Consider the following 18,703-nt stretch of genomic DNA (forward strand, 5'->3'; position numbering starts at 1 on the left):
TTCTGCAGCATGAAATTTTGTAAAAGACTAACCCACCATGATAAAAAAACCTTCATAAAAAGATGTGTTTAAACACATCTATAAGATTCCATAAAGGGAAACCGTTTCAGTTTTCATCTTAACCATGGGATTTTTGCTAGGACTGTTTTTCCCCTCCCTTCAATATCAGAAATGCCCATAAAGTGCAACAAAGTCAGAGTCCTTGGCTTAAATCTAACCTGCCAATAAGTTTATGCATTATTGACACAATGACCTGGATAAATACCAGGTACAGGCAGCTGACCTGAACTAAGTGGAATATAACAAAGTGCCTAATTTTGGAGAGCCATTCTGGCAGCCTTCCCACCAAGCCAGAAACTTGAGCATCCCACACCTGCAGAGGCTGGTGAGAGCTGTTGCTAAGTACTATTTAGTTTAAGCAATCATTAATAAAACAAGCGCAAAATACTAATTAGGTACATTTTATCCATTTCCATGCAAATTGTTTGTTTGTAGCTATTTACTCAGCATTGTTCTCAGCACAATAGGAAAAATGCAAATGACTGAATCAGAATGCAGCCCTAATGGGACTTTCTGTTTATAACCATTAGCCCAGAGGTGTGCTGTAATTCAATCCTCAAGCAGAAAGATTTAGCCTCATTAACAGCTTGCATGGGCAGGTTACAACTCATAATACCCTACAGTAAACAAAGTATATGGACACAGCACAATATCTCGCCTCTGAGTGACAGAGTTCCGATTCCCTATCAGATTGCCTTGATTTACTTTTCTCCTAATGTCCTCCCCTGGAAAGACAATTCTGCCTGGGCCCTTCGAGGCAGCGGGATGGCACATGGGCTTTGTTTGCTTTCTCAGCCTTTAACTTCCCAGAAGGCACAGAGCAACAGTTCTATCAAAAATTTATTTGGTAAAGTACACATTAGAAAGACAACTGGAAAGCTTCCCCCCCCCCCCCCCCCCCCAAGCACTATAATAGATCAATTTAATTTAATTTCTAGCCAGCCAACTGACACAGCAAACAGTTTTATTTCGACCCACAGTATTTGGTAACATTAATTACATTGAATTTTACTTGAAATAAAACTGCTCAAATCTCTGATATTCCTAATTCCTTGGATATAGGAACTTGTGGGCTTAATTTATATGACTTCGAAGAACAAATGGACAAAATTAAGATTCTCACATGGTTTAATGTCAAACAATTTAATCTACTTTGGCACATGTAATTTAAAATAGGGCCAGTTACATGTTAGTGAAAAAAATGCCCTAAACTGAGTCGGCTGATTTCTCCTGTCTCCTTTCCTCCCCTCCTCCTGAAAGAGAACTTGTATCCTGAATTATTAGCATAGTCATTAACATCCCGGGGATCTCCAAGCAAACACAGATTATGGTGGCTTGTGTTTGTGCTGATTAAGCCAATCATCACCAGCGGATAAGGGAAAAACCAGCGTAGTTCTTGCTTAAATTCAATTCAGGTATTTGAACCCTTGGTTACTGAGTTTGGCAGGAGAAACACTGGTAAGAAGAAGCAGTGAAACTGAGAGCAGAAAAAGTAGATAGACTTAAGTTTTGAGGTACAGAAAAATAGGTAAACAGCATATCAAGCTAGAATTTGGGAAGGAAAGCACTTGAGAGAGGTACAGAGTCATGAACAAAAATATCAAAAAACCAAACAACCCAGGAGATATGAAAAGAAGCACTGCACCAAGAAAGGACCAAGCAAACACACATTATTTTTCCCTGTACAGTTGAAAAGAAAACTCAGTAAAATCTTCCACCCTCTGACACAAATCTGACAAGTCAAAGAGACATTAAAGTTTTCTTTGTTATTTCCCCCCAACTATTTTGTAATGGTTTAAAGATCTGCCATGCAGATGCAGTGACGAAAACTTCACTATTTAAGGACAAACTCTTCAAGAATAAGTAATGTAATTCCTTGTTTCCCTCCTATAAAAATGTATTGGTATGCAATTTTTATATTTCACAGTTCACTGACATCTCGGCAAGCTTTCTTCCACTGCTTCAATGGTGCTACTTTTAATTTTATCCTCCTTAGTCCTAGTAATTAAAGTGATCAGCAGAGGCATCCCAACGGCTTTGACACAGCTACAACCCCCTAGCTGACTCCGGCTTTTAAGGGAAAGGGGAAGAAAAAAAAGGACAGGAGTTTCATTTCACTGGAACAAGAAAATCAAGCTTCTCCAATCCTCAACTTTATCCAATTGTTCTTTCAGCAGCCTTTGGATCTTAAGAAACAAATAAAAATGGCTGCCATTAGGGGGTCCTGTTTGTACTCGCCGCAGACAGCAATGACTGACATTACTTTGGCCAAAAATTATGCCGTGGATTTGGGAAGGTGAATTCAAATGTGAAACACTGGCAGGGCAGTTTCCGAGATCATTACCCAGCCAGCTGAGAGCTGCCCAACTCAGGAAAATATTGAGAGTGGTGGAGTCTTTCAGGGTAAAAAAACCCCAAACACCTCCTTAAAAACCATGTCATTAAATGACTAAAAATTTTGCAATCTTCTCACATTAAAAAGAAAAAAAACCACCCCAAAACAAACAAACAAACAAACAAAAAAAAAACCAACAAAAAAACCCACCCACAAAATCTTTGCCTTTGGCAAAATTATGGGAAGATCCAAACTGACTTTATACCGGCATTCTGATAACATATCGTCTTCTCATTACAAAAAAAATATAATCTGGTGAACTGCATTTATTTGCCATTTAAAAAGTAAATTCTTTACTGTGTCCATAGACTGGGGGAAAAAGTAAAATTAAAAAAATGTGGGAAATTACTTATAATCGACAGCAACAAAATCAAACCAGAGTTATATGACAGCAAGCAATTCCTGAAGCTGTAGGTTTCAAAATGGTTTGTGGTCGGCCGTGAGTGCACAGTACATCTAAGAGAAAGAACTTGACTGCCACCTCTTTCATCATTAGACAGGAAGAACGGCTCTGTTATTAACCATTCAGAAAGAAAAAGACTTCTGTGCTTGTCCAGAGGCAAGGATTACCAAAATGTACCTATTCAGGATTACCAAAATGTACCTATTCAGTTAGAAGAGAAAGAAGAATGAAAAATAAATAAAATAAATAAATAAAACTACACCAGCTTTAAAGGTTTGAGCAGGCTGAGTTGTACTGTGACCTTGATCGGCTCTTGTTTGAGTAAATAGGATTTGGGATGAAACATTAAAACTGTTTAGCAGATCTTTTCAAACCATTTCAAACTTTTCTTATGTTGGTTTATAATATAACCAGACATGCTTGTAAATGGCCACACCTGCTCATTCCTCTGGGGATGGCCTGATCTCTGCCTTTGCTAACAAAGAAAGGACGGGAAGAAAAAAAAAATCAGCCTTTCTTGTTGCAAAACAGAGTGGAAAGTCAAAATCTTTCTCAAGTTTGTCCCATCTGGTCAGATTAAATCTTTGATCACCCTGGGGATCACATTTATGTTTGGTCTCTACCACTGTTTCAGAACAGCTCAAAATACACAGGTAGTGAGCAAAATACAGATTGCTAAGCAAGGAATACTAGGCATAAACAAAAGTGGTTTTGGAATTCTGTGGCTATTCAGATCATAGGAGGTGGTAAGCAAAGATGGACATAAACATCTTGGGTATTTTCTGCCTGGTGTATACATCAGCTACCTCACTATTGATAAACTGCATGTAGCTTGAAAATATTTTTTCATGAATGCATATCACAAAAAGTATCAAACTGCTTAAACAGTTACTGGCTTAGGAGCTAGGGCACCAATGCACTGATGAGACAAGACACAATGAACACAGAAGAAGCTCAAAGTCTAAAATTGGAAGAATCACAAACAGTATTTTAACAAAGCTGTTAAGAAAAAAATCTTCCAAAATTCACAATAAAATGGGGTGGTGTGGCTGCAAAATGGAAAACATCTCCTTAAACTAGGAGACATTTTTAAAGAAGAAGCCAGCAATTTATTTTATTTTTATTTTTTAATTTTAAAAATAATTGTATGTTATTCTGGAAAAGGTACAATTCACTTGGTACAGTATTTCTGTGTGAAGAATGGTGGCTGTAGAAAAACAATCCACTGATAATTTAATTCCTTGTGTCATTGTGAAACTGAAAAACTCTTAGTTTACTGAATGGAAAAAAAAATATTTGAAAAAAAGAATGGCTGACTAAGTAAGTATCACCTTGTGCTACATCCAAGGCCTCTTGCTGGTTGTCTGGCTGCTCTTTTGTAGGCAAAAAGGAGCTGAACGCTCTCTGGCTCCTTAGATCTGGTCCAACAAATGCACTGCCAGTCATGCACACGGATCCAGCTTAAAACCCAGTGTGAGCCTAAAAGAAGCTAGTCAAACTGGCACCTACTCATGCAGAAGTAGATAGATTTGTCATGACAGGTTGATTATTCAATGTAAAGAAACAGTTTAGCTTTTCTAATCTGGTACAAATACATCTTTCTCAGAGAAAAAAGTAAAAGGTCTAACAGTTCAAGTATTTATAAGTAAAGAAACCAACAAAAAAATTGTAACGTCAAAGTGAACCACAGGTATTTGTGCTGGAGCATTCTGCTAAACAGCCCCCAAGTTCTATTCAGATAAATAAGATTTAACCCATTTAACCATTTCAGAGCTGCAAATCTCTGTGACAGAGGCGATCTCATCTGTTTCACACTGCACTTGGCTCTACAGCAAGTTTCAGGGACAGGCTGAGAGACTCAATTCCAAACACACGTTGTGTTTTCCTTCTGTCCTCGCTTGCTTGCGCTGCTGCAGAGAGTGAGGTGCTTTCCCAGAGAGCCCTGCAAGGGCAGCCCTGCTAACCCACAGGGTTCCCAGGAAACACCACCGAGAAAGTTGACCTAAACCAAAAGCAGAGACAAAGGCCTCCACTAACTTCTTCCCTGGAATTTTCCCTGCTAAGGCAAGTTTGTGCTCTCCTCGATCCAGGAAGTATAATTAAGGTCAACAATCACCTAAGGTGCTGGGATCCATGAGCTTGTTCTGCCTGTCATCGTTACTGTCAGTGCTATTGGCATGACCCACAAACAGGGGCTCAAGCATGCAGGCTCAGAAATATCCTAAAATAGTGCCATCATCCAGACAAGGCAGAGCGTCTGATCCAAGATGAGCAGGCTAGCGATGGAGTTTTCTGTGCCTTTCCACAGCTGAGTTACAGACAGAAGTTAAGAAAGCTGCTTACTCATTGTAGGAGTCAACATTCGTTGAGCTCCACTTAAGGGATTTTCTCTTGTGTAAACTTGACTTTATAATTTAAAAAAAAAAAAAAAGGAGGGAGAGTAAAAAAGTGGTGTTATGAAACAAAGACTTTTGGCAAGTGTATGGGATGCGTAAGCTGGAGAGCAGCATCTCTCAGACTGCCATCCTGGGAAGTTTCCTCCTGGGGCAGGCAGCCCCGCGCCAAGGGAGGGGACGTGCCCTCCTGAGGAATGCTCCCGGGTCACTCCCAGTCGAACAAAGCCAGAGGGCTGCAGGGGGCCTCTGAAAGTTGGTTTTCCTCCCCCTCTTCTCTCAATTTTTGGGGGAGGGTAACGAGATCCCTGTCTGCTTCTATGTGATGAGAATGAAAAGAACAAGTGCAAACCCTACATCTCCCTGGACCCTATTTTGCTGGGTGTTTTTTTTTTTTTTTTTAAAAAAAAAAAAGTCCTGCAAACTGCTGGCAGGTTTTTTTAATGGAAAATACCAATCGCCTAAGATCTATACCTAGCCTTTTGCCAATAATGAGAAAACTTCACCTTCTGTCCCCAGCAATTCTTAGGAAATCTTTTGCTGTTATTCCTACAAATCCAATTACAGATTGTTGAGTAGCTAGTGGAGTAAGCTTATTGAGGAGTGTCACATCACTAAGTCGTGCGTATGTGTTTCAGTTTGTAATGTGGTCTGAGCCGCTGTAGAGGTGTCAACTTAAAATGCAAGTAAGTAGCAGAACAGGGCTAATCCCAGCCACTACTCCCCTGCAGCCAAATTGTAGCGCAGTGAATGACAGTGGAAATGCAAAGATGCCACTGTGCTTATCACACACAGCCAGATGGTGGACCTGGATCAATGCACACATGCCACGATCAATGCATTTGATAAAGAATTAAGAAGAAAACTGTACATGTTATCAAAGAACTTGTACATGGCATAATTATGATTCTGCATGTGCTTACTGATGATATTGGAGACTCAGAGGCAGGTGATAATGAAACTGATAGGAAGAAATAGCTTAAAGGCTACAGCACATGGCCTCAGCACTAAGAAATCTTGTCAAATAGTTCAGAAAGCTTTTTTAACTGTTATTACAGGCTGCTCATAGTGCAAGCTGGTGGCAACGTTTTAATTTTTTTTAAACCTCAAATGTCAAAAAGTTACAAAAGCTGTACTTTTCAGAATGGTTCAGAAAATAATTAAGACACTATTGTGTTTTAAACATGGCAAAAAAACTACAGGTAGAGAGAGCATTCACAATTTGGGGGTGGGGGGAGTAATTGGGCATTTAAAAATACATATACAATTCTGTGTTTCCTGAATAAATGTATTTCGACTTTGAGGGAGCTTGTGGCAGTTTAAGGAATGTATCTCGGTAGCAATTTGCATCCAGCACACCAATTTCTACAGACGCAGTTTTGATATTGTCAAAATTTTGATATTATTGAATTGTATCAAAATGTACTCAACATCAAACGTAGAGTATTTCCCTGTTTGCATTTGTACTCTGTCAGTTGAGTTACAGACACCTTGGATGTGAAAGAAGGCACTAAAGATTTGCGGAAAACAAAGTCTAAAGTAATAAAAACAATTTATAATGTATAAAAGGTACCTAAAATACAAATTCTCATGCTCCAGTTGATAGATGAGCTGTCTAATCAACGCCTGGACGTAACTTAAGTGCTCTCATTAGTGTGAAGACCTTCAGGCTAAATAAGACTAAATCCCTTAAAAATTGCTTCTGCAATAGAAAAATCCCCCTTACCATTTTCCTCTGCCTAAATCATATCAATTAAAAGGAGAGTAGGCGAGGGAGAGAGAGAGAGAGGCATTTTCACATGACTTTGTTTTAACTGACACTCAAAAATCTATCTTCTGAATCCAATTTAAAATGTCTCAGCAAAAAAAAAGTTCATTAGCAATCAAAGAAACAAAAAAATCACCCCGAGTTTAGTTTCTCTTTCACTTTGAACCTGAATCTTTACTCAGCACTGAGGTGCATAATGTCCACTGACGGTGAATCCTTCACCGTAACTTCTTTTTTCAACCCCAAACGTTTAATCAACATTGCAGTTTTACATTAACTGATAAAATTTATCAAAGCGATACTCCAGAAGAGTGAAGCGCTTATTTTATTTTCAGCAGGCTGAGGAGGGACACTCTCCACCTCCACCTCCCCCCGCCAACCCCCGAATTTCAATTTGTCCTGACAAACCATTGGGTATTAAATTCTAAAGGCACGCAGAGTGCATAAAGAACTGATGGCTTGATTAGCTCTTGTGGTGCAATTGAAGGAGCTGTCTCTCTCCCCGCTTCTCCATTTTGAGAAACACTTTGATCTTCGTTCAAGTCAATTCATGAACATCAACTGACAAGACTGCATGAAACACCCCAATGGTTAGGCCCAAACTCGTAGCAAACTATTTGGTTTCATTAAGGCTTTAGGAGAAGTGACCAGTGACAGTCCTTTCATTCAGAAGCCAACAGGCAAGTGACTATTTAAAGTTTAATGTGCACAATGTACTGCTGAAGGCCACTACACCTATAGTCAGTCACTCAAGTATGAATGCCTTTACCTACTATTTTGTGACATGTGAACTGCTAAGTGCAGCTGCAGTCTCATTAATGCATTCACCCAGATTTGTTTGCAGGACTAAATAGATGATTCACAGAATTTCTTGTGAGAGAAACAACTGTATCTTCAAAGGAAGGTAGAACAGCAGGTACTATGTAAAAGCCAGCGATTAAAAACAGATTGTGTTTTTAAATGCAGTAATTTACTTGAGATTTGCATAAACGCAGCAGAAATATTATCTGTTCCAGCAGAAAATATGAAAGTATTTGAATCTCATCACCCGCAAAACGCAGGGTGTTTGGGCTGGTGTCGCGCTTTGCTACAGTACACTACTTACACATCACTCTTCCCCTTTTTTAGTTGCCCTCTCCAAAGAGTCCCACTTCAAAGAGTTCATTTTTGCACCAGTTCCTGTCAATGCAGGTCAGAAACACTAAAGTGGAAAGTGGTTGCAGTGCCGTGGCACAAAGAGTCTCTGCGGCTGAAATCAAACAAAGCCCAATTAAACTGATCATAACGTCCCAGTGAACACAAGGAAGCTCACCTGGTATTTCTGGACTTCTTGTGTGAATTCCCAACTCTACTCGGTACTTGGTACTATAATTACCCTGACCAAAATACTGTGAAATTACTGCTCTGATCTACTAATGGCTGCAAAAAATCCCGTTGCTGTGGTTCCATGCCAAGGGGCCGTAGCAAGGTGGCGCAATGCTTTCTGACAGAGACGACAACTTCGAAAAACTCAAAAGGGAAAATTAACGGGATGTGGTTTATGTTGCCAAGGACTGTTCATTAATTACCAATTTAATCACTGCTGGAGGCATGACATTACAAAAATCTGGCTGAAAGTTCTAATAGATTATGAAGACCACCTAAGAAGAGTGACCAAGAAACGTACAAAACAATTAATACTGTTTCACTGCTATCAAAGACACTCAGATTATTTTACATCAAGTGAAGCAAAAGAATTAGTAGCTTCACAGTGCCACCACTAGGAACTGTAAATACAATGGCACACAATTAGTAATGCACATGTGACTTTTCGTTCAAGGCATATATCCTTGGGAAAGCCAGAACACGATAAGGAGAACAAAAGAAACATTTTTAAATGAAATGAATAAAGATTTTAACTCTACCCTTGTGCATGCTGAGCAATCACAGAATAGGCAATGCAAAATACAGCTCTAAGTAATGGCGATATCATCCTGGGATTCACAACAGCGTGTACTGAACATCCACACGGAAAACGTCCACAGTTATTAGCAGCGATAGAAAAAGAGCATTCAAGGGACGGACAGAGAAACCCGGGTCTCACTCTGTACACAAAGGGATAACTCTGAAACAGAGACTTTTTTTTTTTTGGCTAATATTTATAAACGGATAGAAGACATGAAAATTTTGGAACTAATTTTGCTCAGATGATCTTAAAATTCCATTAATAAGCTGCCAGGCTATTTTCTGTCAGCATGCGAGCTAATGGTACGGCTGCAGACTGTGTAGGATCTTGAATTAACAGCCACATAATAAATAAATTTATATATTTAGGCCAGATCCTTAACCGGTGTAAACAGATACATGTTCTAGAAATAAGATCAATAAAAATCAGCTGAGAAACTCAAGCATTTATATCTAAAACTGAAACTGCTAACATTTGTTGTGCATTATCAAAGGCTATACTTTATTCAGGAAATCCTTCCTGCTATAAAACTGACAGTGCATACTAATTCTTCTTAAAAATTAGTTTACTTGCACTAATTGATTTATTTTCCCAACTATGTCAGGGAGTTGCCTTCAGCAATATTTTTGTACAATGAACTATCACAACTTCATAGTAAGAAAGTGCTTAAACAGACCAAATATGAAGTCAAAAGATGTAGAACTTTTTTGGAAAGTTACAGATTGTTTTTATTTTTCATGTATTGAGGAATGTTAAAAAAAACAAGTTGCTTGTTCCTCCCATCAAGGAATTGAGATCAGACTATCTCGACCTTAGCATGTCGCTATAAAGAAGTAAATACTAGGTGGGTTTGAAGTGCTCAGCAGGTCTACCCTCCAGTTAAAGAAAAGCATATTGTTAAAAAAACTATAAAACTTGGAATGCTTATGAAAATGTACATGGCTCTACATACATAGTCTTATCAGCTTACACCATATTTAACCACATTATAGTGGCATATAGACATGACATATGAATGAACAACAGGGAATAAGTTACCAAAGCTCAGGGATTACCAAAATAATGTTCAATCTTTTTACCAATTAGATGGTAACTCCTTCTCTGTAATCTTGGGAAGATCTAGTGATCATATCTAAATCTGGTTGCAATTATCAGCATGACAGACTAGTATTTTTTCAATCAATATTTTCCAATTAATATTAAAAGACAAAGATTGCCACCTGCAATGTCCTACACCTCAATAAATGCATGTGAGATGTTTAATTAATAAAGATCAGGTTTTTAACCTATTTTTTTTAAAGAAAAACAAGATAGGAATAACTTAAGAGTGCTTTCTGAAATGAATTAACATTACCACCTGAATCACAGACATTTATTTTCCAACTGAGGAGACTACAAAAAAATCAAGCAGTGAACTGGATACCTTTCCTAATGCAACAGAACTACGGATTCTGGTTTGACACAAAAAAAAAATGAAGCTATTTCGTACTCATTTTCAAGAACCTGAAAATATAATTGGAGGAAAGAACACTTGCATTGCTACCTTGAGTTTAAGGCATCTTGCAATCAAACTAAAATATTCTATTTTTGCTGTATACACTGAATTTGCTTTTGTTCATGTTGGCTGTTCTGTTCATATTGACTACAATTTACTTATTGGAGATAAGTTTGGACAGTTTGGAGCATATTAGTTCAGAGGGGCAGCAGATTATTGCCAGACATGATCAATAGATGGGATCATTTATTAAAGCATTTTTTCTGAGCATTTAAAATAATGCATTCTTTTTATTTTATTGCAGTCATCATATCCAGCATCTGTGCAAATGTATGCAACCAAAATTAAAGATCATGAAGACTCATCTCCTTTCAGATCCTGTCACTTTCTGAAGCCTTACTAAAAAGAACTTCCACTTCTACTAGTCCAGTGCATGCAAAAAAAAAAAAAAGTTTTCATTTTGCACTCATATATTTATGAAAATGAAAAGTAATGGGCACAACAGATTGACACCTGAAGTAGAAAGAGCTTATTAAAAATGAATTAGATACAGCTGCAACAAGTCCTTTGAGCAAGGGAGCAATAAAAAGCAGTATTCTGAGCAAGGAGAAACAATCTCATGGCACAGCCTGTTTCTCTGCCCTTTGCACACAGTATTTGTGCGTTTGGTAGTGACAGCTTTTGGGTGAAGTATCTGCCTTACTTTGTATCAGCAAAATCTGCTAAAGGAGTTGAACATAATCGGCACTGTTCTCTCAAATCTTTATTTTTTCCAAATCTAAACACATTGAGGTGGCTACTGCTGTCATTCAGCTTGAATAAATATAAAATAATGGTACCTGAGATAATTAAACTCAAATCTTTCTCTGTACAGAAAGCAAGGTTGCAACAGTTGCATTTTAAGCACAGCAGCAGCCTCAGGATTACTCTCCAACCCCCCCGCCATGTCAGTTTGCATTATTCTGGTTTTAAATTCTTATTGCTCAAACGGAGTCCCTCGCCATTTTTAGTGTAGCTATACTTGAATGTTGCTCTGAAGGAAGAATTACCATGTTTCACAAAGGCAGAAGAAAGAGTTATTTTCTCCAGGCATCATGCTATTGAACTCCTGCATCCCAGAATCTATGCCAGATCGTAAATATGCAAAATTTTTGGCCAAATCCATATACATAGGGTGGCCCAGTTCTGCACCTAAATTCACCAAGGAGGAACCCTTAGCTCATGCAGAACCCAAATAACTTCAGAAACCTCTGTAGCCCCTGGTAGAGAGAAAAACACATCCTCTGCCAGATGAGCATTATTTTTCATGAATTCCATTAGATATGGCATTCCCTCCTAAACCTGTCTACCTTAAAAAAACCCGTTAAAATAATTTGACACAGGATTTAGTAGATGCCAGAAATAAAGCTAGTGGGCATAATCCTAATTTTCATCACGCTCTGTATCCTCTAAAACAGAGCCTTATTGTAGCACCACCTTTTATTTTCACTATGTCTTGGTCCTCAGCCCAGACCTGAGCTCTACCCAGTGGTGCTCAGTACTTCAGTTTATTTTCACTGTTCAATATGCAGGCCCACCAATCGTAGCATTATTCTTTACACCACAATATTCAAATCCTGCTCTGAAGAGAGAATTGTTAATTTCTTGATTTCTTTCTACAGTGCCCACCTCTGTGGTATTTAAGAGCCTCAAGAGCATTAATCACATTCCCTTCTCACAACAAGCCGTGGAAGAGTTATTACCCTGCTCTTCTGATGAGAACTGAGACGGAGAGATCCAGCTAAAAGGATCTGTCGCTGGATGCTTGCTCTGGGAAGCCTATTACTTGGATTTTTTTCAGTATACTAAGCTTTATACAGCGCTTTATATGTCTCAAGCACAGCTCCAATTGATTTCCCTGACAGACCTGGATGCTCAATATATCTGCAAATCAAGCTTTTGCCTCAAACCGATCCAGAAAGGAAGGACACACAAAAAGCGACCACCTGGAGGATGTTTGGCTCAAAAGACCTAGTGGCACTGATCAGGAACTTGGGTAAAGGCAGAAGTACATTTAATTCTTTCAAGCACCTTAACCATGACCTCATCCTTCACTCCTCGCAGTCCCTGCTTCGTTTGTCGTACATCTTCCAATTTCTGCAATCAAAAGCACAGAGGTCCTCTGGACAAACAGCCTTCTACATCACCTCTATCCTCTGAGGAAAATGAGACACAATTGCTTTGGGGAAAATAGTATGTGATCACATAATTAAAGACTACATCATAATGCATATACACAAAGGAGGTTAATTAAAGTTGCCTGTGCATTTCTTAACTCCTAATTCCATTCTCTGTAATCATGCTGACTCCATAACCATAGCCATTTGAGTTTGGAGAGTAAATGACAGCTGCAGTAAATTTCCATTCTTTATGTGGCCCAGTCTCTAAAAGAAAATAAGATTTTGCCAACGGCCTTTACAGATATTTGCTGACAGCAGACTTATGCTGAGATTCAAAAACTAGAGATTCCACCCCATGTTCAGTAGATGAGGATTCCCCTCCTGGAAAGGCATTTTAGGCCCACGACTTCTGAATATTTCCCACTCATTGTGGTCCCCTCCAGCCTGTCACTTTGCTGGATAGGTCGCATAGCCCAGCTCCAGTCTCCTCACCTTTCCAACATCACGTTCCAGCCAAGCTGATGCTGCTAACAACCATAACTACAGGTTGATATTTTACAGCATCTGGTGGGAGCAGATATGTCCCTTCTAGCCCTGTGATATTCACCATGAGAAAAGGCAAGTTAAATAAAAATGAGTAAGCTAATAAAAAGGCTCTCCTGGCTAAAAGCTAAGTGATTACAGCTGCTATATCAGATTGCAAATGACAGAAGCATCTCGTAAAAGAGTCACCACATGCACACATACATCAAGAAAGCAAGCAGAAAGGTTGAGCTGTTTATAAATCTACCATAGAGAAAGGGATCCACAAGGGGATCAGTAACTCTGTTCACAGAGCTCTTAAGCTAATTCTTCCAGTCTCCAAAGGGCTGCATCAATTTTAATGACACAGCTATGATCCTCCCAAACCACGAGCATGATTTCAAGGAGGTTCTGATCAATGCAGTATGCTCTAAGACTTCAAATACCTGTGCACATACCTCCACATGCTGTCTGGCATGCATACAGCCTGAGATTGAAGGCTTCTTAGAAGTACCAAATAAGCAGACATAACACTGAAAAAACTTCTACCATGCTGCAAGAAGGGAAGAACTGGGGGAAATGAGGCCATGCTCAGTGCTTAGAGGAGAAATAGGAATACTGTTTTTTTCAAAATGGACTTTTACCAATACAGATCAGGCAGGCACACACCAAATAAACCTGTGTTTATGGCCATGGTACAGATTTGGAAATTTCCTCCCTGTTGCTGACCCTGAGCAGTGCCACAACCCCTCCTCACCATGAACCCCATTGTCCAACCCCATGCACTGAATGCTGCTCTCACCTGGTCACTGGCAAAGCAGAAACTCCTGGTTCTCACATGACACATGGAAGGTGGTAACAGCAAGGCCTAGGAGATGAGACTTTTCTAAAGTCACTAATGACTCCATAGGCTTTGCTTAGCTGGGCTGACTGAAAGCGCACAGTCTGAAAGACTACAATGCTTAAAGCTCTTTCTGAGAAGGTAACAAAAAAGGTGCAATTCCAAACTTCAAGAGTTACTTTCAAAAGTATTGCCCCTGAACTATCTCTTCAAAGTTTTCTTATTTAAAATTAGATCTTTCTGTTTTAAACCATTTTCTTTTGAATTTCAATCCATCCTGAAAATGAGTCTCATCCAATTTCCACTACTAAATGCTGATTCTCATTATTGCAACTCTGATTTGTATAACACACTACTACACATTACTGCACACTGACACACACAACACTGCTTTGAGTCAAAGTTCTTATTATTAACCTTAATGACCAAAAAACCATGAATAGAAATCAGTCTGGGTTATATGCTAAGAATCAAATGAGAAAAAACCTGTAGAAAACTGGCAGAACTACATCAAATGGAAATGCCTCATCTCTACTAAGATCAAGTATGTTAAAGAAAAATAGAAATCAATGTGTTTTATCTTACACCTTTATATGTTGATGCACATATGCATTCTCTTTCGGAATATGCACATGTAAGGATATGTATATAATATATACATACACATAGTACACAGCTTTATATAATGTATATTATTATATACCAACTACAAGAGTCTCCAAATCACATCTCCACAACACTTCAGAGCTGAAGAGCTTTGTCATTCGTATCTGACAATTGGCTCAAGTCAAGAATGCCCATTATGGTTTGCTCAGAGTGCCCAGAATTCACATGGGCCAGGACCATTTGTTCCAGGACAGTTCTCCTTGAGCTACTGATGGAGGCAGTAAGAAACTTTGGCTCTGCCAAGCTGCCCTAAAAGACTGCCCTTCCCTTTCCTGAAGGCTTCTAATTAATTTTTCAGCTTCTGAAACAAATGAAATAAGGTCTTGTGGGTTATCTGGCTGCCTGAGCTACACAGTCCTAACTCTCATCTTAAAAACCCTGCACCATCTCCTACCCTTCAGCTGGTTTTCATGGCCTGGACACAATTTTCATTATTGTCTAACTTCACATTGCCACCTACCCCAGGCACATCTTCTCTGTATGCCAGGGGCAGCTCCTTTTATCCTGTTTTGATTTCACTAGCAGGAGTTTGAGTCTAAAAGAGTAAGCTTTGCTTCCCAAAACTATGACCTGCATCAGAAGGGGCCTCAATCCTTAGGAGAGCAATGGTAAAAGATGTTCTTGCTGGGCAGTGTCCATGCAGACAATTTTTACTGACACTTAGGAACTTTTCAGAACTTCAAGGCTCTCTGACAAGATTGTGGTATTAACACAGCTTTGACTGTTTTGAACAGATTTTTCAAGGGAATCTAACTATCTTTCCAAATTTTATCTGTTTTTAATATGAGTAAAACAGTATTTTGACCAACCTAATATAGAGTAAGAGATGAACAGGTTTTTCTGACGTTACAAAAAAAATTAAAAATATTACCCTGAGGCAGAAGAGCTGACAGGGAAGATTTCAGCTCAAACAAAGAAATACTAGCGAAGTTGTAAAACCTTTGAAAATAGGAGCTTGTAATAAAAAATGTTAGGCAACTTTAATTACAGTTGCTTCAGCCTGAGTAGTTGCCTATAGTAACTTTCCTCTAATGCCATTTTCTTAATGAAAAAATAATTTTAAAAACAAATCCAAAGTGAAATTTATACTAAAATATACATATCTAGGACAAACTTAAAAACCAAAATAATAAAAAAATAGTTTATATATAATTACAAAAATAAGCATATAAATAAGACTTGTCTGCATATACAAATATATCTCAAAATAAAATGAAGTGTCACTCTACGGAAAGGAATTTCTACAAAAACAGAAAAACCAGCATGGATCCAAGAGAGTTAAGAAAACAAAATAAAATGTGTAAATCACTGTCTTCGTTTTTTGATTTGTGATCCCATTCCTGTAAAGAGCAGAATCTGTCCCTCAGGACTTGGCTCTGAAAGCTGGGAATCTGTAAAGATTCCAGCCTTTCTCTGTATCATTATTTGTCAGTTACATTTACATTCTCAGTTGCCAGTACAGACTCTCATGTGCAACAGTTAGAATCACAAAACCTGCATTGCAAAGGTTTGCATAAAAATTAATTAGCTCTCATCTCCAGAGAGTAAGGATCCTTCCAGGTCACCGTGGAAGCCACTGGAGATGCAACCACAGCTACTTCAGCACTGGAGCTCATTCCCCAGCTCCACTTTCCCCCGGCACCAGCATAATCAGCTCCAGTGATAAAAAGGAATGGTTTCATCAACTCTTTTACAAGACTGACACAAGCAGCTCCATTCACTGAAACGACACTTCTAAAGCAGCAAGGAGCTCACATCAGAGGCTCAAGGAAATTATTTACATTAACTGAAAGAGAAGTAATCAGAAATAGCACAAATTACTTCACTATTGTTTAACAAGCAATGTTCGAGCTTCACCCCACCAGAAACTGCAGTGCCAATCAAAGAAGGTGCTCCCAGACTTCCGCTTCCAGGAAAGTGGGAGGCACCTTTCTATTGGCCTTAACATCAGGAGAAACAGGTTTTAAAAGTGAATGAAGGACACACAGTACATCAAACGTGGAGAAGAAATGTTCTGCAAGGACATGCCCCCCCCACAACAGCACACACAATGCATTTTAACTCCGTAAACTGCAAGACTGGTCAGTGTTTCTTACATCGTTCAGCTGCTTATTGCGGGCTGGGATGAGGGTACTGCTTAGCTGTTTGTTCCCTGCCTTTAATGCTGCATCTCTTCTTGCTTGCTCAAGCAGAACTCTTGCTCGTTCTTTAAGTTCTTCCTGTCTTGACAACATACGTTGCTTAAAAATAAAGAAATATAATTAACAGCAAGGCAGCCTTGGAGTACTGAATGTTTTTACAGTTGTTAATAGCCAGCGGCCTTCCTATACAATAAAGGTCAGGAGCCACACGAATTATGTCTTCATGAGGTGACAGCATTCTACAGAAAGGAAGAGATGATCAAAATGTTTAAAAAAAAGGCATAGGCCTTTATAATGTAAATAGGAGTTCTCTTCCTTCCCCTTAAAACTTAATTTCTATCAACATTTAATGCCTTTAAACTGCAGTTGTGGAAAAACCCCAAATGGTTTCACAGAGGCCATGTCAAACGTGCTATGTGTTTACTTATTTACTTTAATATGTATGCAAATATGTCTACAATAAAAATGCTTTGTTGGCTACTTATATGGATACCACTCACTTAAAACTTAAATTGAACACAAAGAGGCTGGGTGTAAGGCAAAAAACCCTGCAAAAGTATCTGCTTCTACTGAATTTATGAATGTGCACAAGAAAGTCCCTTCTTCATACAAAAGACTGAGTGTATCTGCAGAGCAGAAATAGCAAAAGGGGGCTCTGCACAGGCAACACAAGAACATGAGCAGCTCCCAGGCAGACAAACTCCCAAGGGCTGGTTTCTTAGTCAAGGTCAACTATGAAGAGTGGGAAAATGCATTTCTAGGCCTTTACCTGGGCCAGGGCTGGGACAGGTGCTGTCTGCAGTGCTTCTGCAGCAACCACGTGGAAGTGGAGGTGGTTGACTTTAACCAACAACTGAGTGTAGGTTCAGAGGGAGCCTCAAGTCTGAGATTTTATTACCATGTGCAAATGCACTGATAATTAATAACAAAGAGCTGCCTTTAAAGCCAGCTCTTGCTTTCTTGGCCTGTTACACCCTTGCCTGTGAAAATCTTCATAGAGAACAAATCTTGTCTCCTCCTGCTCTTTCACTCTCAATGGGCCAAGTTATTACTTTCTCATCCAGTACACAAAGATGATGATGATGATGATGATGAGGATGATGATGATGATGTTGATGATGATGATGGTGATGATGATGAAAAGAAACTCACAAGACTTCACTGCTTAAAGGAAAGAAATCAGCTTGCTCTGGAACCAATATTTGGCCATTATCACTCATCTATGGACTGCTCCTCTTGCAATAAAATGATCTTTATGGTACTCACTCAGAAAAAAACCCCATAAAAATATTTGAAACAATTCACACTACCAAAAGACTGAATATATTCTTTTCTTATTACCAGAGCTAATGGCACAAAGCCCAAACTCAAGAAAACTCTTCACAGGGGCAAAATTTTAAGCCTGCTTTGGCATTTTTGTGAGTGGAGGTGATAACATGTTTTACATATTTTTATGATGATATGATTTATTGATAATACTCAGCATATATATATATAATATTCAACTTCCATTCTCACAATAAATCTGCAAGGTAGGTGGGTATACACTGTTATCTTTACAGAAGGGAAAATGACATTGTGGTGAAGTAACATGCCTTAGGCTACTCAATGGAAAGCAGCATAATTTAACAGTCTGGAGTTTCTACCTCACCATCCTGGCTATGTTCATGAGACTCTGTGGTTTCCCAGACAAGATTTTGAAATACCTTCAGTAAACGTTAAGGCATTCAAAGTTTTACATTTCCTAATGAATTGATGTCTTTTTCCAGTTTTTGCTTCAGTATGCAACACTCAGAGGAAATGAGGTGCGACAGACATTGGAAAAAGCTTTGGAGCCATCTTTGAGATAGTTGAGAACACAAATTTCTTTAATTGGAGAGAGATTGGAAAGATCAACAGTGGGAAAATTTCTATA

At 38.8% G+C, this 18,703-nt stretch overlaps 1 protein-coding gene across 9 annotated transcripts in view; it reads right to left on the reverse strand.

Annotated features, from left to right (window-relative positions):
* EHBP1 (EH domain binding protein 1) overlaps positions 1–18,703 on the reverse strand; it is a 212,207-nt gene that overhangs the window by 57,298 nt on the left and 136,206 nt on the right. For all 9 annotated transcript variants that reach the window (XM_033054322.1, XM_033054320.1, XM_033054323.1 and 6 more), the window contains one exon: positions 16,744–16,887. In XM_033054322.1, coding sequence (XP_032910213.1) covers positions 16,744–16,887 — 144 coding nt within the window. The remainder of the gene's footprint in view (positions 1–16,743; positions 16,888–18,703) is intronic.

This window comes from Catharus ustulatus, chromosome 3 (assembly GCF_009819885.2).
Source record: "Catharus ustulatus isolate bCatUst1 chromosome 3, bCatUst1.pri.v2, whole genome shotgun sequence".
NCBI lineage: Eukaryota > Metazoa > Chordata > Aves > Passeriformes > Turdidae > Catharus > Catharus ustulatus.